The sequence below is a fragment of the Malus sylvestris genome, chromosome 17 (assembly GCF_916048215.2).
Source record: "Malus sylvestris chromosome 17, drMalSylv7.2, whole genome shotgun sequence".
Classification (NCBI taxonomy): Eukaryota; Viridiplantae; Streptophyta; class Magnoliopsida; order Rosales; family Rosaceae; genus Malus; species Malus sylvestris.
Genome location: NC_062276.1, coordinates 24601172 through 24621697, shown reverse-complemented (window position 1 = coordinate 24621697; position 20526 = coordinate 24601172). Strand labels below are relative to the sequence as shown.

Here is a 20526-nt window from a genome sequence, read left to right as displayed (position 1 = left end):
CGAAAACATTAGTTCTCAATGTGGGAATTGGTTTTCCTTGTGACCATGTATGGGGCCTATGTGTGCCTAAAAAGTTTATCAAGATTAATGTATTTTTACAATACTTATAGACGTTCTAACCTAAAATGTTTATTTTTATTTTCTTTATTTAAAGATTATCTTTATAAAAAATTACTAAAAGTAGTGATGTTTTAATAACTAGCTATCCATTTGTATCGATAGGAGGGTGTCACTTGTTATCAAGATCATTCATTTGTTTGATACATACAAATGACTAAATGATTTCTAATTTGATTATTTTAGATATCTTCTAATCACTACAAAGAAATAAACATTTTTTTTATTACAAAGTTTGTACGATAAAAATACATTAACGTAAATTAATGAACAAGTAACACCTACTCCCATCATATATATATATATATATATACTCACACATGACTAAATGAATGCAAATTGAACTGATTTTTTTTAGAGATATATAATCTTTTGATATTGATTAAGAAAATAAACATTCAAAACACCTTAATCACAAATGAGTGGACAGGAATGAACATCCATGGGTTTGGGTTTATGCAAGTATTGTCCTCAATCAAATTACTGGGTTCTTTCTTGGCTAGCATTAATTTACTTGCCAGCTATTATGCAGTTTAATTGAAATTAATTTTTTTTTTGAAAAAATGATTTATTCACAACATTATAAGATAGTACAAAATTCAAACGTGAATGTTAAGAACTAGAGTACACTCATCTTCAGTTTTATAACTACAATTAAAGCTCTCCAAAATATTGATACTCCAATCGAAGGGTTGCACATTATTGATGCGGAACTCGGTAACTACGTGAGGTAAAACTTCAATTAATAGAAAAAAGAGCACAACTTATGCCTTGGGACAAAGATTAGTCAACTAGAAGCAATAGCTCTATCCTACTCCAAGTTACAATCCCTCGCCAGTAATGCAAACTTAGTAGATTTAACTCGCCACACCTATTCAAAACAAACAATATCAATTATAACCACTGAGAGCATAAAAACCATAATTCCAAATATCAAATAAATAAAAAGAAAATTAAAAACCAGCCACAGTAAATAAACAATTGCCCTACCTCTATACAGCCACAGATTAGCGCTGTAGTTTTTCTGCATTAAACAATCGTGTAAACCCTACCATCCACCACTTGTACGTCGGAACAGAGAATCACGACATGTCAACGGACGATAGGCTTAAGACATATCGATGCAATCTCTTGGAAATTAAAACCGACGCAGGCAAATAACCTCGCCTCCAAAAGCATACGACGTGTCAACAGAGCAGGACACATGTTGACCAACCAGCCTACGTGAAAACGCTATATATACCATGCATGCACCGTTCCTTCTCATCAATATCAATTCACAAGCTCGAAGATAAACATACATCTAACAATTTCATCATTTTTATTCACTCTTTTACAAAGCTAAAAATGGCATCCCAGGATCAGAGACAGAGCTACAGAGCTGGTGAGGCCAAGGGCCAAGCTCAGGTATATAGATTTAATACACACAGATAACTTATGTGTATAATTTTGAGATTTAATTTAAATAGTTAATTTGTAGATTAATAAAATATATTAGTGCATTTTTTGTATGGTTTTGCAACTGGTATTAGTGATGCATGTCCATATGCTTAATACATAATATTCACAAATCTATTAAGTTTTTTGCGTTATGGTATGCTATTAATCTGAATCCTGAATTTTTTTTAACTAATTTAGATTGACGGTGTGATACATCTTACCTCAATTATCTGATAGAATAATTTTTTTAGGGGCAATTAGAATATATATCTACAATGACCTAATGGAAGGGTTTATAGTATACATATTGTATTTATCATACTTACAATTTTAATTGTAGTATCTGGTAGTTTAGCTCTGCATGTATTTGTGGTTGAAGTTATTTATTTTATTGTTGCAAATTAATGTTTTAATCTAACCTAAACGAGTTTTGTCTTGATCTTTTAGGAGAAAACTAACCAGGTGATGGGCACAGTGGGGAACAAGGCACAAGAAGAACGGAACAAGGCCTATGACACAACCCAAGCAACAAGGGACAAGACATACGAGACAGCCCAGTCAGCCAAGGGCAGAAAACAGGCCCCTATGAACCAGGTGAAAGACAAGACCGCCGAGAAGGCGGAGCAAGCAAAAGAGAAGGCCTGGGAGACCAAGGAGACGGCCCAGCAGAAAGCAGAAGAGGCAGCCCAGAAGACCAAAGAGACCGCCCAGTACGGCAAAGAGAAAGCCTCAGGGATCATGCAGCAGACTGGAGAGCAGATGAAGCACATGGCACAAGGTGCTGCAGATGCTGTGAAAGGCACTTTTGGGTTGGGCAAGAATGATGATAAGGAAGAGGAAACTGGTGTTTATTATAACAAGGACTCCACCACCGGCACTACCGGTGGCACCACCAAAAGATCTTATTAGTTTAAAGTACTTTAAACTTTGTCGTCTATTTATATTTAGTGTCTGTTTTATTAATTTCAGGTGTTGGTTTGTTGTTTTGGTTCAATAAGTTTATGTTGGCATGTTTTAGAAGTCCTGTGGCTTCCCCATCTAACTGAGTTGGGCGAATAATATTCAAGCTACCTTGTATTTGGTGTTTTCAGTCGTCTGGTTTGGAGGAGGATATGTAATTTCCAGTCGTAATGAAAAACGATATAATACTGTTCGTGTTTATTGTACAAGCAGTGCAATTTTCTCTTCTTTAAGCAGAATTCATCTAGGTTACATGTTGGAAGGATAGTAGATGAAGTGTAAAAGAAGTGTGTATGGAACACACGAATTAAACCAAACTAAAAGTTAAAAGACAAAATTTTAAGTTAATAGGCATTCAAGTTTTTGTTTTTATATAATCTTCTTCAATTTCCCTCTTCCACATCTCCTTTCTTCAGTACTCCACTGATCCCTAGGTTTAGGTTTTGTCTCAGAAATTGAGGCTTCGCCTTTTCCCTTCGTTTCTGTGATGGCCGGAGGTTCCAAATCACAGCGTAATTGTGTTTGTTGTACCGCCTAGTGGTTTGTGTGGCCTCGCTTTTTAGCAATTTTTGCATTGTGTTCCTTGGTTTCGAATCTGTCACCATTGATCTGTTGTGGCAGATCCACACCACTGGTTCTTGTGTCGTGTTTTTGTGTTTTGTTGTGGTGGCCAAGTAGGGGATTTATTAGTGTGGGTTCTACATGATTTATTATCTCTAGATCAAGGATTTGGTCACTAGTAAATATGCATCCAGTTGACACCTCTCTTGCAAATGTGCTGTAATTGCGTTCTCTATCAATGGAATATCGTTATACTTTTATTAAAAAAACTAGACACACATACTAACTAGCAACTTTGTTTCCACGTTGTCTTTAACCTTCAAGTGAAAGTGGCATGGCACTAACACAGTCGTCAATTACCTTTTCCTCAAACTTTGCTAGCTAGAGACTAACGCGACCATGTAGAATAATGTATAAAATGAAATTATTTTTGAAAACCATAAGACATATTTTCATAATTAATTTTAATTAAAAGACATAAAAAACAGTGATAAAAAACTAAATTTTTTCTCTTTAAAAACACTCGACAATAAAACTGATTTTTCTGGAATGAAAATAAAGCTCTGTGCAGTCGGGCTACTGAAAAAAAACGTTTGCTCTCATATGATATTTCATGCAGCAGAAAACAACCAAAACCACTCTAATGCATTCGGCACATGGGCAACAAAAACAATGAAGACAAATATGGTCTCTCTCTTTCTAATCCACTGCTGCTAGTGGTACCGACTAAACTCTCTTAAGCTCGAATATTTGTCGGTGCGTGCAAGTGTGGTATGCAGCAGCAACCCCAACAAGATCTAATATGCATGGAACAAAACCAATATGTGCAGATAAAGAAATATTAACCTAGGGCTAGGGTATATATGCGGCTCATTAAAATGATATATTCTTTTAATTAAGATTAATAAAGTCATTAAGTAATAAAATAATTACATGCAAAGCCCATGACTTAATTGTGAACCCAAAGTTAAACAACCCGTTGCAAAACTAGATTATATGAACGTATATGCATGCCGAACTTATTTGAGTGGATGTTTTTGAAACTCTTAATATTCTTGTGATCGAGAGCATGAGAGACGCACATAAAATTAGATTATTATAATCGAAAACATGCACGGAATTAAAACATTACAAACTCATGTATTTTATTACGAATTGCCAACCTTATTCTAAGATGAGAATTCCAACTTTTATTCTCTTACTTCTGAAATGAACTTGAATTTAAAAGATATTTTTGAAGTTTTATGTTATTTAAAAGAGAATAATAATGGCTTATGAATCCAGTAATATAGGCGGTACGCCATAAAGCTGAGAAAGTTTTTAAGTGTCTCTTTCCTTTTATAATAACATATATGATCATATTCCGAACACACTAAACAGTATCAAATTTTACAGAGATGCGGTCCAACAGCTGCCGTGTAGACTATGGAAGGGGGTTTGGGTTGTCCATATTTACCCAAACATTGCCACTAAACCCAAACGTTTGCCTCTTTGCACTAGTAGAAAAATATGTTTGCGCGACGAACCCTTGCGCGACGTAGATCACTTCGTCACGCAAAGTATGTTTGCGCGACGACAACACACAGGACGTCGCGCAAGTGGTCTTTGTGCGACGGTACTTTGCGCGACGTAGTAATGCGTCGCGCAAAACTGTTTTGCGCGACGACGGTACAACTACGTCGCGCAAAGAACACTTGCGCGACGTCCTGTGCGTCGCGCAAGAGTTTGGCGCCAAACCAAGCTTGTTTTACCGCTTTTTTCGAACTTTGCGCGACGCAGGTTCAATACGTCGCACAAAACAGTTTTGCGCGACGCATGATGTACATTATGCGTCGCGCAAAACAGTTTTGCGCGACGTATTGAACCTGCGTCGCGCAAAGTCAACACGAAAATATTCCTTTTTGTCTTTCTTTCCAGTGTTCTAACACTAGTCAAAAAGCTTCATAACTGCCTTCCCCTCTTCCTCACCTACAGACCTCCATAGCTGCTGATCACACTCAGGTGATTTAAAAACCTCTATGTTATTTATCCATTTTTTTATATATGATTGTATTGAATTTTTGGTTAATATTACCTAATATTATCCATTTTTTTATATATGATTGTATTGAATTTTTGGTCAATAGATGGGACTGATATCGGATGTGTTTGTAGGCAATGCGTTGATTGCAATGTATGGGAAATGCGGGTCGGTTGAGGATGCAGCTAAAGTGTTCGAGATAATGCCTGAGAAGAATTGTAATTTGTTTGAATTGTAATTTGCTTTTATTGATAATGAACTTATTATGCAACGTTTTCATAACATGAAACATCGCCGACAATAATTGTAATTTGTTTGTATTGATTAATTATGGAAGACATTACTATATTAAAAAATTTAGTTGTTGCCATTTTCCTTTAACCTTATATTCTTTTAAGTTCGCCCCTACCCCCGAGAAATTATGTCTTCGCCATTGGTAGAGCATGCTAAGAGGCTGCTAAAGACGTTTGGATCAACTGAACATGTGATGGAGGCTAAGGATTTTGAGGTGCACACAGGAGCTGGCGTTAGTGGAAGAGTTGGTGACAAAATGGTTTTGGTTGGGACTTAATATGTGTTTACAAATTAATATTTCTTGTAGTTTAAGCAAATACCAAGCCAAAGTTCCTCTAAAATAACGGTATCTTTTATTTATTAGGCCAAGCATAAAATGAGATACATAATAGTATTATGAGAATATATGAACTATGGAAGATAGGCCTGACAATTCCTGACATGACCCAATAACACGACACGACACGACACGAAAAAAAAAATGAAACAAAAAAGAGAGGGAAAATGAAAATTAATAAAAGTTGTGAGAAATTTTATTTTTTTTAAGTTATTAACTTTTTATCACACATATGACATATCCCACTATTTTTATAATGACACGTGATATACTACTTTGTGTACCAGTCAATTATACGTACAAAATAAAGAGATTTAAATCTACTTAATAAATAAATAAATATATATATATATACACACCATTGAACTTGATGGGATACGAATTATACGAAACTAATTTCAACGATCCAACCGTCAAACTTGTTTGTATATGCTACGAGATCGTATCAGCAAAAAATTGCAAAAACCAAACATTCAGAGATTAAGTAACCGAACAAAACTTTTCAATGGTTAAAAAACGAAAAATCACGATTTAACGGTTATTTTAACTCCGATTTTGATTATTTTTTATAGCTACACTCCTTAATCCTATATGAATACAATGAATGAATTCGATCTTCAATTTAAAATATTTACACTAGTGGATACCAAAAAAATCTTATGTTATACTTAATGAAAGTATGAATAAACTCTTAAGTATTAGTGAATTTATTGTTTTGATGGGATACTCATTCTACGAAAGTAGTTTCAAGGATCCAACCGGCGAACATGTTTGTATATACTTCGAGATCGCATACGCCAAAAATTGCAAAAAACAAACATTCAGAGATCAAGTAACCAGACAAAACTTTTCGACGGTTATAAAAAGAAAAATCATGATTTAACGGTCATTTTAACTCCGATTTTGATGATTTTTTGCAGCTACACTCCTTGACCCTATATGAATACAATGATTGAATTCGATCTTCAATTTAAAATATTTACACTAGTGGATACCAAAAAAATCTTATGTTATACTTAATGAAAGTACGAATAAATTCTTAAGTATTAGTGAATCTATTGTTTTGATGAGATACTCATTCTACAAAACTAGTTTCAATGATCCAACCGTCAAACATGTTTGTATATACTTCGAGATCGCATACACCAAAAATTGTAAAAAACAAACATTCAGAGATTAAGTAACCGGACAAAACTTTTCGACGGTTATAAAAAGAAAAATCATGATTTAACGGTCATTTTAATTCCGATTTTGATGATTTTTTGCAGCTACACTCCTTGACCCTATATGAATACAATGATTGAATTCGATCTTCAATTTAAAATATTTACACTAGTGGATACCAAAAAAATCTTATGTTATACTTAATGAAAGTATGAATAAATTCTCAAGTATTAGTGAATCTATTGTTTTGATGGGATACTCATTCTACAAAACTAGTTTCAATGATCCAACCGTCAAACATGTTTGTATATACTTCGAGATCGCATACGCCAAAAATTGCAAAAAACAAACATTCAGAGATTAAGTAACCGGACAAAACTTTTCGACGGTTATAAAAACAAAAATCATGATTTAACGGTCATTTTAACTCCGATTTTGATGATTTTTTGCAGCTACACTCCTTGACCCTATATGAATACAATGATTGAATTCGATCTTCAATTTAAAATATTTACACTAGTGGATACCAAAAAAATCTTATGTTATACTTAATGAAAGTATGAATAAATTCTTAAGTATTAGTGAATCTATTGTTTTGATGAGATACTCATTCTACAAAACTAGTTTCAATGATCCAACCGTCAAACATGTTTGTATATACTTCGAGATCGCATACGCCAAAAATTGCAAAAAACAAACATTCAGAGATCAAGTAACCGGACAAAACTTTTCGATAGGACGAAGGATAACATCGTCGTTAGTAGCTCTGGTGTTGTTATTAAACAAAATTGTCCTATGCAGTGGGAGAAGTGGGCAGAAATTCCCGATAGGACGAAGGATTTGGTGCGAGACAAGTTGTCGGTTAGTATATTAATTTTTAGCCTTTATAATGAAGTTGTTTGTTAGTATATTAATCTTTAGCCTTTAACTACTTGGTTCTTCATAAAAATATTGTTCTTCTTGATGTTCTGTATATTCATTTTGACTTACTGGATTACTTAGGTATGTTTCGAATTTGGTAATGAAATTCAATCATCTAACTCTTTTATCTGGTTATTTAATTCATTTTGATCTATTTCATCAAATTTTGAAATGAACTCTTTTGTTTCTTATTCAAATTCATAAGCTAATCTTATCGAATCTTGTTTATTATAATCTTGTACTTTATGCCATGTTTGAGTTGCTTGTTCATGAATGTCACTGGGTTCATAAATTATATTTCCGATTCTTGCATTCTTTTCATCTAAATAAACAAATTCGGATTCAATATCATTTTTTTAGTTTTGTTTACAAATAATAAAAACCAAATTATATTATCTTAATATTATTAAAGTTCTTACTATTATTTTATTGTTTTTCATATTCGTAGGTCATTTTTGATCTTGATGATATATCCCCCGAGGTCAAGGCCTACTTAGATGAGACCTTAGCAACCCGGTACAAACATTGGAAGAACTATCTTCACACGCATTTTAAGCTATGGGATACTCCGGAGATTGCTCGCCTAAGTGGTTGCCCAAGCGAGTTGAAGGACCGGCCAGAGGATTGGGAGTGGCTCTGCAAACATTTTACGGACCCAAATTTTGTGGTATGTACATAATATTTTAATAATAATTTCTTATTGTTTTAGTTATTTTTAAGGTTTTTTTATTAATTTATTTCAAATAGTCGCACTAACATGTATATTGTGTGTTTAACAGAAGAAATCTGTTGCTGGCAAGATAGCTCAGGAGTCAAAGACACTTCTTCACCATTCCGGTTCGAAGCCCTTTTCGTATAGGCTTAAGGCACGACGTCAGGTAAAAGTATATTAATTTAGAAATTTTATACAATTTATTTATTATTATTGATTAATAAAATTTTCTTAATGTTTTTTTTTCTTCAGGAGGGTTCTAAGTTCCCAGAGATCGACATGTTCGAGGATGTTTACGTTCGAACTGGAGATGCGAACACTGAGCATCTTCATGTAAGTAAATGTAATTGTTATTATTCTTATATGTATGCATGAATCGTTCAAATATTATTTATATATATGTTTTTTCTTTATTATTACAGGCTCTTATGGTGGAAAAGCGCACTGCTGTTATCCAAGAAGCAACATCGCAACTTCCCCCTGAGACCCCGATTGAGGACGTCCCGGTACCCGAGGATGCAGGTTTTCAGATCCTGACTGATGTCTTGGATCAGAACCTTGGTCATCGTCACGGCAAGGTTGTTCGTGGCATGGGGAAAGCACGAGTTCGTGAGACTGGTGCCTCTTCTTCCAGATCGAACACCGCAGAGGTCGATTCATTGAAGGAGCAAGTGACAACCCTACAGGGTCAGCTTCAGGTCCAGGGCGAGCAGATGAGGGAGCAGATAAGGGCCCAGGGCGAGCAGCTGCAGGCTTATGCTGGCCACATGAGAGACCTTGTACGAGCCATAGAGATGACTGGCCTCCAAATCTCGCTACCAGTAGTACTTGATCTTGCTACACCTTCGACTTTCGAGCCACTTCACCCTACTGATACCTAGTAGCCATTTCACCAAGAAGATTACTTGTAGTTTTTTTCTTTTTCATTCGGACATATACAATACATTTCCATATATATATATATATATGGAAATGTATAAACCCTATATATATATATATATTATAATGAAATATTTTTCTTTGGTGCATTAATTATTGTTTAGAATTTTAATTACAATATTATTTAAAAAGTTAAGAAAATAATATTTTTGACCATTTCTTCAAAAAAAAAAAAATTCACGAAAATCCACTTTGCGCGACGCAGCATACGTCGCTCAAAGTTAATTTGCGCGACGCATGTAACCCTTCGTCGTGCAAATCAACTTTGCACGACGCAGCCTACGTCGCGCAAAGTGGATTTGCACGACGTATCATACGTTGCGCAAAGTGGATTTGCGCGACGTAGGATTACATGCGTCGCGCAAATCAACTTTGCGCGACGTAGGCTGCGTCGCGCAAAGTGGATTTGCGTGACGAAGGGTTACATGCGTCGCGCAAAGCCTTCTGTCACTGCCTTGCCGCGACGGTTTGCGCGCGACCAAGGTGAGTTGGGCAAAGTTTTGCACGACGTTTTTTGACTTTGCGCGACGAAGGACCTGCGTCGCGCAAAGTGTTTTTTTTACTAGTGTTGCTTTGTAATCCCTACAATCATGGCTGCCCTTACTGCAAGCACTAGAATCCTGACGAATGTCACAATTTTGAAATTTGATTGAAAGACTTGCACCAATTTGAAATGTAAAAACCCAAAGAGTCTCCACTCCACCCATTCCCATCACTGTTTGTCAATCTCGAGCCACTGTTTTATTTTTTTTCCCGGATTTTTGGGACTTGGCGGTTGTCATGCATGAAAAGGATTTGATATGCTCATGAAATATTCACTAGGCTTTGGCAAATTATTCTAATCCATGATAGACTTCCTTTTGTATATCAATGTTAATAGTGAAACCTTATTTTTCTTAACAAACAATATTATCTACAATAAAAATGTGAGATGGCAGGCTAAGTCTCACAATGGATTAGCCATAATAATATTGTTCAAATTCGCATTTGGCGATAATCGAATCTAAGACATTTCACTTACAAGTAAAGAGTAATACACCTAGACCGTAGTACTATGTGGCACAACCACTTTTTATGTTACAATATAAATTTCATAATTGAAACATTCCAATTTCATAGATTAAATTTCACTTTTTATGTCCAGTGGTGGTGGTCTCGAGCCTCGGTTGTTTGTCATGTTGCCAAAAAATGATCGGAAAACTCGCGGGTTGCTTGAGTTTTGACCCCAACGATCATGAATGAGATTCTTGAGAAGGCTAGGTGTTTTGGACTCTTGAGGATGAGATGAAATTGGTGGTGGCTTCGATTTGGACAATGTTGGTCGGGATGACAGTGCACTGTGTCTGCACAGTGATAAAGGGAGAGATAGTGCGTGAGGGAGAAAGTGAGAGAAGAGAGAGGGAGGGAGAGAGAGAGAGGAGAGAGAGAAATCAGGAAATGGGAGCACATAACTCATTTATATACTGGCAATTAAGTCATTTTAAGATGTAGAAAAATTCTCTCTGTCCGATTTTTGTGCATGACGTGTGCATATTTGAATTATCCTATTTCTATTCCAATATTAAAATACTGTCATATTTCTGAATATTTCTCTTTAAAAAATTATTCGTGCATTAAATACAATTGTGACCCATCTTTTCAATTTTTTTTTTCTTTTTCAAGTAATGAAGAAACAATTGTAATATATGAAATGTCCGTATAATTTAAAGAACCAATTATATTGATACAACGAAGTTAGGAACGAGTTCCTTGATCAAGTTTGATATGGACTGAGACGTCGTGTATCAATGTAAACTAGGTAGGATTGCTACCCTACAGAACAAGGCAAGTACCAGACGACGTGTCAAGAAATCAGGACATGTGATGATCACCCAGCCCCAGTTGAAACGTAGTCATGTAGTATATATGCCACATGCCCCATGGTGCACCGCAAACTAGCTAGAAGAATTCTCACAACTCTCTCACACACACACTCTCTAGACACACACACACACACACACTCACTCTCTCTCTCTCTCTCTCTCGAGACGCGCGCGCGCGCGCACACACTATATATATATCACTCACTGTTTTACGATGAGAGAATATGGAGTTCCATGATCAAAGACAGAGCAACGGAGCCGTGAATCTGGTGATCAAGGCAAGGGCCAAGCTCAGGTATGTATAATCCTCAACTTTCCTATGGATTCTCTTCATGAATGCATATATATAGAAAGCCTTTAAAGGAAGAGATCCTTATTTTTTTTAAATAAAAATATGGATTAGTTGTAGGGTTTACACGACAACAAATTTTAACGATCCGAACCGTCTATTTTTTAAATTGCATCTTATAAATCATCCTTACAAAATATTGGTCAAATCGAAAATATTTAAGACATTTAATTGGGTTAAAAAAAATTAAAGTATATTTTGTTATATAAGAAACAATGAAATTTTATCTTGATAATTAAATAGTCAAATGATTTTGGATTGAATTGAATTTTTGCAAGGATGATCTATGAATCGAGATTTACAAACTAGACGGTTCTGATTGTTGAAGTTTGATATGAAGTGAGTCTCACATCTATCCTTTTGCATAAAGGGACTCCACACACATATGTATATGTGTGTGTTCGTGTGTGTGTGTCTGTGTAATGTACCGACCAATATGACAACATATAATATAGTATATGTCAGAGGTGGAATACGGTTCAGATTGTTGAAATTTGATATGAAGTGAGTCTCACATCTATCCTTTTGCATAAAGGGACTACACACACATATATATGTGTGATGTACCGACCAATATGACAACATATAATATAGTATATGTCAGAGGTGGAATTGATAATATGATTAAGATCCATATCCTTCAGTTCAATGGGCATAATGATTCTAATTTCAGATTACTTTTCGATAATGTGAAGAAAAAAAATCCCCCTAGATCATGAACTTATTTTTCATGCTATATTTTCATGTTATATTATGTTTGATGGTTACACTTATGGAGGGTGAAAAAATTAAGGGATTATGTTCTTACAAGTGGTTATTGTCTCATATTAGTTTTATAATAGAATTTTCTTCAATTTTTCATAATATTATAACATGTCAAACTTTTTTTTCCAAATATTATAACATGTTAAGTTAAGTGTCCAACTGTATATTGATCTCACGTGATCAAATATGTATTGTTCGCATATTAAACTTAAATTACCCCTTATAGTAGGCTTAAATAACTCTTCAAGTAAGATGGCGTGGCAAGAGTAATCCCATCTCCAAAAAAATTAAGAGATGTTCTGCAAAATGGTTTTTTTTTTTTGGTCAAGGAGGACTTATATAACAAAGTCCAAACGGACACAGTACAAAGACAACAACCTCATAACTGAGGGAGGTACAAAAGAGACGCCACATATGCATTGATCGCATGAGTAAAGGTTCTCAATTATACCTAATAAACAAAAAATTACATAAGATATGGCTCGGCCCAAAAGCCAGAGTCCACCCGAAGAGGCCCAAAAGTGACCCCTCTACAAAACCTGATAACCCTAAGCCGAGAAACACCCGCCGCCACAACCGCCGCCGAAAAGATGGAGACGCCCGGCGAACGGAACACCTGTGAGATACCACCGCATAGAGCAATACAAAAACCCATCAAAGCTTCAGAGATGTAGAAAAGAAACCCCACCTGCAGATCAGGAATATCCCACACCTTCTCGAACGCCACACCTTCGGTCCTCAGACGAACACAAACACAAACGAGTACCCAGAACCAAGCTGTAACCAAAAAGGTCAGGTGGTGTAAACACCATTCTAAACAGATACCAGACCTTTGTAGGGGTGACAACATATAGTTGTCTCTGACCAGAAGCAGCATACAAGAGATGAGATGAAATCCCCCAAAACAGGAGTGAAATTTGAGAGCAGATTCGAAGTATTGGAGTTGATTGAGAGTAGAACCCCAAAGTCGACCCCACGAACCCCAAATCTGTTCCCACAAACCCCAAATCAACGGAATAGTACCTTGAAACAAGGGCACAAAACCCGGAAACAGAGTTCCGGCCATACCACCACTAGATGGCTGGTTGCTCCACCGATCCAAGAAAAGGGTCGGGGCAATCGTATTTGCGGGGAGGGATAAAGCCCCTGGAGATAGATCTCCAACCACAACGGGAACCGGGACCATAGCCGAGCGAGGAAGTAAAAGGGGAGGAGGATAACACATAAATTGAAAGGGTAGCAGCCACCGGCCCCAAGCAGGAGCTGGAGGCCGGCGGCGGAAGGGTTTTCTGCGAGGGGTTTTTTAGAGAGAGAGAGAGTACAGACTACAGGACATACAGCTTTTGCAAAATGGTTATTTAACTTTACAGTAAAACATCAACATTTTTTAGTACTATATTTTTCCTTCATAGTCGAACTTGTATCTTTCAGGTCTCAGGAAAGGACTGGCCAAATGATGGGCTCTTTAGAAGACCAAGCTCATGAAGGAGGGGACCCGAACTACCACGCGATCCGGGAGGCAAAGGAGGTAGGGAAGCATAAGAAGTATCACAAATCACAATTGATCATAACACAAAACCATAATCCATAAGCTAACAAAGAAGACTAGCTTGAAGAACTCCCATTTGATAAAGCTATGGATCAATAAAATTGCGGAACCAAACACAGTAGTGCTTCCCTTCTTTGTCGGAATCCCAATCTTCAAACTAAGAGGGAGCTGAGGCGACTATATATACTATCTTTGCTTCTCTCTTGAAATTATAGGAAAATGCTTTCTACAATATATCATTTTAATGCTTGGAAATAATCCTTCACCAATAAGGATTAGCATTATAAGACATTAAAATTGGACTGAAACAGCCGGCCACCTGATCTCAAAAGCTCATACTCTAAGCATATATAGCCGGACTTAGATTTCCCATGTCTCAGGAAAGAACTGGCCTGATGGTGAGCCCATTAGAAAATAAGGGCCAAGGAGGAGGGGACCCGATCTACGACGCTATCCAAGAGGCAAAGGAGGTGATGAAGCTGAAGGCTCAAAAGGAGAAGACTGGGGAGTATATGAATCCGATGGATCAAACCTATAAGGGTGTTCTTACCATTGACAAGAAGGATGATTAGAGATAGAGGGAGGAAGCAGTGGTGGAAAAATATTGGATATTTTTGGACTTCGATTAATTTTCCCTAACTTTTTTCTATGTCAGATTGCTGCTTGATACATGCTTAAAGATAGAAAAGTCCTATGTGGTATTAGTCTATTACATGGGATTGTTTATATTTTGGTGTTACTAGTCACGCCGTACTATAAATAAAATTTTCGTAATTTTCAGTTGACACATATATGTATTTTATAATACAGGTGATATTTATTATTTTAACTCTTATTAATAGGGGGTTTTGAATTCAGAACGAAATGAGGATTTGAATTTAAGACGAAATGGATTGAAAATGAAAGCTTTAATCATCTGAACAATTTACTACTTACCTTAGTCAATGAATGAAAAGAAAAGTTCTAACCATCTGAACAATTTACTACTTTAGTCAATGAAGATCATCCACTCCATCTACTACTTCATGAATTAATCTATTCAGAAAGCATGTTGTTTGCATGAACTAAAAAAATCAAAGGCTTATTAGAAACAAAAGTCACAGTACTTCTGCTTTGTTTGTTTGTTTGTTTTTTTTTTAATTAACACTTAAAACTATGAACATAAGTTATGCATGTGTTAACTTGAAAGCTGCATCAAATTACAACAATGAGAATAAAATAGAAAATAGGTGAATGCCAAATTACCCTTCAGCTTTAGATTTATATTAAATTTGTGTTAATATAAACTGAACAACATTGACATGTACCTATGTGATTAAAAATGATGCAGGTTAGCTTAATATAAAGTATATACTATAGTTTATGAGCTGATAGTTTTTATTAAAACCAACAAATTAAAAAAAGAACAATACTTGGCTGCTGAAAATTCAGTAGCTATTCCTACTTTCACCCAATCATATTTGGACACGTGTTCAATTTGTGTTTATAATTTCATTATTTGGACACGTGTCAAAATTTGATTGGTTGAAAGTAGGAATGGCTGCTGAATTTTCAGCAGCCAAGTATTGTTCTTAAAAAAAAAAGGTTTAAGAGTATACCTACTTGTAATGCTCTAATTGATTCTTAATTGAAGAAGAGCTCAAGTAAATAAAACTTTATGTCTAACCATTATTTCGTTTTTTGTTTTTACTTTTTTGTGCTAGTGATAGAGAAGAAATATCAGTGTTACAGAAAAGTTTATTCTCATTTACCCTTCTCGAGTTTCATCTCCCTAAAGAATCACATTCCTTACAGATTAGGAATGTCACACTCGATTTCGTGTAGAACTCACAGATAACTTTCAGTTTCTTGATGAAATTAAACAAGGGAGAAATTTGGAATATGAATTAATCTCGTTCTGCTTCTCATTCCAAATTAGTAAACATGTGTTTAACTCAGGGTTGATAAAGCCACTAAGTACTACGATCTGGTGATATCTCTCTTTGCTTAGAAGTAGTGAGAGGTCTTAGGTTCGAATATCGTAGATGGCAAATTTGATACCAAATTAGGTTGCCCATTGTATGGCTTAGCCGAACTCCCCCTCCTTCTAGTGTAAAAATATCGATATACTCAAAAAAAAAAAAAAAAAAAAAAACCTCAGGGTTGATAAAAGAAACTCGGGTCGGGTATTTGGGAACCCGATGGTCCAGGACTCAACTTTTGGGATTTTGAGACGTAACCGTTTGGCCTAGTCCAATTACGATAAAGTCCAGACCAGAACAAGAGACTGAGGGTAGTATAGTCTTTTAACACCTGGCAGACGCCATCCGTGTCTCTCTTGTGTATATATAGAGCTAGCACGCCTCCTACTTTTTCAATTTTGCTTAGAAACGCTCGCTCTCTTCTGCGGAAGTTTCCCCAAAGTCTTCAACGACAACAACCTCCGGTAAATTCCGAACCCTAAAATCCTTTACAGTTCGATACGATCTATTTCTTCGATTTATTTTCGCAGATCGTGAAATTATTACTGAGTTTTGATTGATTTCGTTATTTTGGGTTCGAAAACTATGAAAATTTTGAATTTTTAGCGCAAAGATTGTCAATTTTTGTGGATAATTTTAGCTTTCTTTAACTTTGTGGTTTTGGGTGCTTTTAATTTGGGTTGATGGCTTCTCTGAACATGTTAGGATCGTTTGTTCATGCTGAAATGTCGAATGGGTCAACTGTGAATATTGAATATGGGCAAAGGGATTTCGGTGAGGCTTCTGGGTGTAATTTTATGATTTGGGTAGTGTTGAATGGCTGCTATTTAGGTAATGATGTTGCGTTTTATGTATTGATGTCGAAGATATAAGGAAAAATTGGTAATTTAATTGGAAGGCTAGGAATTGAACTAGAACTAGGAGCTAGGTTGAGTTTCTTTGAAATCTAATTATTTTATGTATTTTGGTCGAGTGTGTCTATTTTCATGAATCACTAGTGGCTAAGTGGTATGGGTCGTGTGGTGGGTGGTGAGCTTCGTTGAAATTGTATGTGTATTTTTTTTTTGAGAAGAGAAATTGTGTGTGTATATGGGTACTTAGTTTGTAGTTAAACCTGGATAAATACAAGAAATTTATTTTCAACTGACTCTGCAATGGCAGTAGCCCCGTGCACTGGGCTGCACATTTGTGCAGGTTTCTTGGAGTTTGCTAGTAATTATTTATTGGTGTTCATGATTAAGGTGTTGCTTTCTATTGTGGCGTCAAAGTTAGTTATACAGAAAAGGAGTTGATAGATTTTGTTATATTCTTTTTACCTGACTAGTGATTAGTAATGGTTCAGTTGTTTTGTTTGGATCAAATGGTTCTATTAGTATACTTATGACATATCAACAATTATGATCTCTGCAATTTAAGATTGAGAATACAATCATGCACATAAGCACCCACAGATTATGCCACACAAAGGCCTTTTTTTCGTTAAGATTTGTTAAAGTCTGGTTTTCCGAATCTGCTATGCATTTTTTTCAGTCTTTCGTAATATATGTAATATATTTATTTCCTACATTTAACGCTTCCTAATGTTCTGTGTTGAAAAAAGTAGGTTTTAGTATTCTGTGGTGGCTTCTTAACTTCAAAAATGCCTAAAGTTAGAAGAGATAGTTCCTTGTCTCTTGATCGATCTAGGGCATCTCCTTATCCGTGCACCTCTGATGATTCTGATGCTTACAACCTGAAAAATCCTTTGGAAAGCAAAGATAACGCAAAAGAGTGGGAAGAAGCTAGGTGCCCCATCTGCATGGAACACGCACACAATGCTGTTCTTTTAAAATGTTCATCTCATGAGAAGGGCTGCAGGCCTTTCATGTGCAATACAAGCTATCGGCACTCAAATTGCTTTGACCAGTTTTGTAAGTCATCTTCGCCTTGCTGCTCAACAGTTATGTTGCAGGAACTTCCTCTCACACACACCTCTCACATTGCTAGCGAGGAACAGTCGTCGCCTGGGCAAAGCAGCCCCTGTGGCAGTCAATTGGATTTGAAGCCAGTTTGCCCTCTTTGTCGTGGAGAGATATATGGGTATGTTGTTGTAGAGGCTGCTCGCCACTTCATGAATGCCAAAGTGAGGAATTGCTCTTCTGAGACATGTGACTTTAGTGGGACTTATTCGGAACTGAGGAAGCATGCTAGGTCTGAACATCCTGCTGTCCGTCCATCCGAGGTGGATCCAAATCGGCATAGTGATTGGGTAAGGTTGGAGCGTGAAAGGGACTTGGAAGATGTTCTTAGCTTGGTCCAACAAGGACCCGGAGATGAACTTCTTGATGATTCATCAGGGGATCTTAATTCCTGGATGTCGACCGTGTTCGCTGCAATGTTTCGTTCTCTTGAGGTCATGCTTGTGACTCGTTTGATGGATTCTTCAAGTGGCTCTTCAAGTGGCAGAGAGCAGCAGACGCATAACCGCAGATCAGGAAGGACATCCAGGGTTCATTATGACAATGATACCATTCCTTCCACTAGACGGAGCAACTATGTATCAGATAGTACATCTCGTCCCAGACGTCTGCGTTGGCGGGCACTGAATGATGATGTGGGGACTAGTCGTTCCAGATGGGGTCGCAATTCCATGTCTGGGGAGGCTGGTGGTCATGCGCCTAGATGGGGCAACAGTTTGTTATCAGAGCAAAATAGCCGTACCCCTAGATGGGGCAACAACTCCTTGTCAGAGGAAGCTAACCATGCCCCCAGATGGGGCAACAATCCCTTATCAGAGGAGACCAGTCGCGCCTCTAGAATGGGCAACAACTCCTTAACGGAGGAGACCAGTCGTTGGCCTAGATGGGGCAACAACACCTTACCAGAAGAAAGCAGTCGTGCTTCTATATGGGGCAACAACTCCTTACGTGAAGAAACCAATCGTGCTCCTAGATGGGGAAACAACTCCTTAACTGAAGAGACCAGTCGTGCTCCTAGATGGGGCAATGCTTCAGCACCTGAAAATACCCCTCGTACTGGAAGGCTGCGCTGGAGAAATCAAAGATGGCCAACAAATAACAGGCGGTGACTGCGGCAGACTATTATGAGGTCAATTTTCTCGCGCTAAAAGTTAGTGTCAAGATTTTTTATGAAACTACGCTAAAACCTAGTGTCAAGATTCTGTATGTAAGTTTCACATTTCGCAGAAGTGTAGTCATTTTCCAATGTTTCACGTCTTTCTCATCACTCTTTCCTTTTTTTTCCCTTATGCTTTTGGCGTTCTCAGATCGAACAGCCGCAGTAGCATCTTCAGATTACGTCTGTGCTCGGTTGCGGATCGTGTCGGACTGTTTAAGAAGAAGAAGCATTGAATGAACTGCGAAAGCATGAAGTTTCATTTTGTCTGCAATGTTAAAGGGCCTCGAGAACTCTCTTTTCTTTTTTTTCTTTTTTTCACCCTCTTGTTTGATTCATTTTTAGATTGTGTTAGCACGGTTGAGAGCACTATGTTAGTTATGGTTTCGGTTTATGAGGATGCTTCTGTACACAGGGTCGTTTTATATTTCTGGATTTTTACTTTTTCGCCAAACTTTTTGCAAATAATTTATGGAAAGAATTATTGAATCAGTTGAAGCTACTGGCAACTTTATTTTACCTGATGGAAAGGACGACCTTTATCCTGAGCAATGTATTAAAAGCGTGCGTGAGCGAGGTGTTCGAGGGATAGTCCGGCTTAGACGTGAGACGTAAGGCGAAGCCGTACGTGATCTAAATTTTTTAATATATACACTAAGCGTACACATATATTATATTAAAAAATATATTAATTGATAATCATCCTGAGCACATATATATTATTAATATATATAGTTATATATATGTAATAGATGATGAAAAATACAATGAGCACACATATAACAATGCACATAGACATCACACACATCTATTATATAAAAAAAATAAAAAACATAAAAAAGAAAGGCAGAGAGATGATAGTGCAAGGAAGAGTAGGGCTGGGTTCGGTTGGCAAATTATGCCAAATTCTTTGTGCCACTTGGCAGCCATATGTACATAATTACCAAAAATCAGTTACTGCTAGCTAACCGTCTTCTTGCAGTTGCCAAAAATTGGTTCGGCCAAAATTATTGGCTAGTTCGGTTGGTAAATGGCACAACTGGTGGTTTACTAAAATCTCAAATTTCTCAAATCAAGAATATATTTTTATTGTGCCTTTCTACAGATTTGCTTAAAAAGATAAAATATAGTTCAACTTTTCTACATGATCAATCGATTGGTGTTAGGGCTTATGATATATGAGTACATCTTCTAACTCCAAAGGGGATACAACAGAAAAAATTCATTTAAAAATAATAGTGGAATACAACAGTACTATGAATACGTAAGATATGCATAAAGCAACACAATAAATTCCCAAGAGAAGGGTTTCACAAATATTTACCTAAATTTGAAAGCTGATGAAGAAGAAGATTTCTGGCAAAGATAGCAGTTGGTCGGATGACAAGGAGGTGTGCGTTGAAGAGAAGAAGAAAATTGAGAGAAGGCTGCTAGAAGTCATGCATATATTTTTCAAACCCT

The 20526-nt window shown here is 36.6% G+C and overlaps 4 protein-coding genes across 9 annotated transcripts; all 4 read left to right on the top strand.

Annotated features, from left to right (window-relative positions):
* Positions 1–1406: 1406 nt before the first annotated feature.
* Positions 1407–2643, top strand: LOC126609876 (late embryogenesis abundant protein 2). Of its 2 annotated transcripts, XM_050277810.1 has the most exons (3): positions 1407–1524; positions 2005–2066; positions 2166–2643. In XM_050277810.1, exons 1-3 carry the CDS (start codon positions 1465–1467, stop codon positions 2464–2466), a joined length of 423 nt encoding a protein of 140 aa, XP_050133767.1. In that variant the 5' UTR covers positions 1407–1464; the 3' UTR covers positions 2467–2643. The 2 variants fall into 2 exon arrangements, with proteins under 2 accessions (XP_050133767.1, XP_050133766.1); XM_050277809.1 differs by having other exon boundaries at positions 2005–2643.
* A 5027-nt stretch (positions 2644–7670) lies between these two features.
* On the top strand, positions 7671–9554 carry LOC126611655 (uncharacterized). Its single transcript, XM_050280023.1, has 5 exons — positions 7671–7754; positions 8296–8481; positions 8594–8692; positions 8779–8859; positions 8949–9554. Exons 1-5 carry the CDS (start codon positions 7689–7691, stop codon positions 9405–9407), a joined length of 891 nt encoding a protein of 296 aa, XP_050135980.1. The 5' UTR covers positions 7671–7688; the 3' UTR covers positions 9408–9554.
* Positions 9555–11239: 1685 nt separating this feature from the next.
* Positions 11240–15315, top strand: LOC126610125 (uncharacterized). Of its 2 annotated transcripts, none has more exons than XM_050278108.1 (3): positions 11240–11622; positions 13873–13969; positions 14371–15315. In XM_050278108.1, the coding sequence occupies exons 1-3, from the start codon at positions 11552–11554 to the stop codon at positions 14560–14562; spliced, it is 360 nt and encodes a 119-aa protein (XP_050134065.1). In that variant the 5' UTR covers positions 11240–11551; the 3' UTR covers positions 14563–15315. The 2 variants fall into 2 exon arrangements, 1 of the variants encoding a protein (XP_050134065.1); XR_007618374.1 differs by adding an exon at positions 11955–12737 and having other exon boundaries at positions 11482–11622; positions 13782–14509.
* Positions 15316–16257: 942 nt separating this feature from the next.
* Positions 16258–19557, top strand: LOC126611363 (uncharacterized). 4 transcript variants are annotated; one of them, XR_007618818.1, is made up of 3 exons: positions 16258–16415; positions 17555–19116; positions 19217–19557. XR_007618818.1 is itself a non-coding variant. In XM_050279594.1 (3 exons), the coding sequence occupies exon 2, from the start codon at positions 17591–17593 to the stop codon at positions 19016–19018; it is 1428 nt and encodes a 475-aa protein (XP_050135551.1). In that variant the 5' UTR covers positions 16258–16415; positions 17555–17590; the 3' UTR covers positions 19019–19038; positions 19217–19557. The 4 variants fall into 4 exon arrangements, 3 of the variants coding, with proteins under 3 accessions (XP_050135551.1, XP_050135553.1, XP_050135552.1); XM_050279594.1 differs by having other exon boundaries at positions 17555–19038; XM_050279596.1 differs by having other exon boundaries at positions 17555–19059.
* The last annotated feature ends 969 nt before the right edge of the window (positions 19558–20526 follow it).

Bases quoted from the DNA above. Each gene is read 5' to 3' on its own strand.
- LOC126611363 (XM_050279594.1), top strand. From the start codon at position 17,591: ATGCCTAAAGTTAGAAGAGATAGTTCCTTGTCTCTTGATCGATCTAGG.
- LOC126609876 (XM_050277809.1), top strand. From the start codon at position 1,465: ATGGCATCCCAGGATCAGAGACAGAGCTACAGAGCTGGTGAGGCCAAG. The intron at 1,525-2,004 runs GTATATAGATTT...TTGATCTTTTAG, and splicing joins AGGCCAAGGGCCAAGCTCAG to GAGAAAACTAACCAGGTGAT.
- LOC126611655 (XM_050280023.1), top strand. From the start codon at position 7,689: ATGCAGTGGGAGAAGTGGGCAGAAATTCCCGATAGGACGAAGGATTTG. The intron at 7,755-8,295 runs GTTAGTATATTA...ATATCCCCCGAG, and splicing joins TGGTGCGAGACAAGTTGTCG to GTCAAGGCCTACTTAGATGA. The intron at 8,860-8,948 runs GTAAGTAAATGT...TTATTATTACAG, and splicing joins CGAACACTGAGCATCTTCAT to GCTCTTATGGTGGAAAAGCG.
- LOC126610125 (XM_050278108.1), top strand. From the start codon at position 11,552: ATGGAGTTCCATGATCAAAGACAGAGCAACGGAGCCGTGAATCTGGTG. The intron at 11,623-13,872 runs GTATGTATAATC...TGTATCTTTCAG, and splicing joins AAGGCAAGGGCCAAGCTCAG to GTCTCAGGAAAGGACTGGCC. The intron at 13,970-14,370 runs GTAGGGAAGCAT...CCCATGTCTCAG, and splicing joins CGATCCGGGAGGCAAAGGAG to GAAAGAACTGGCCTGATGGT.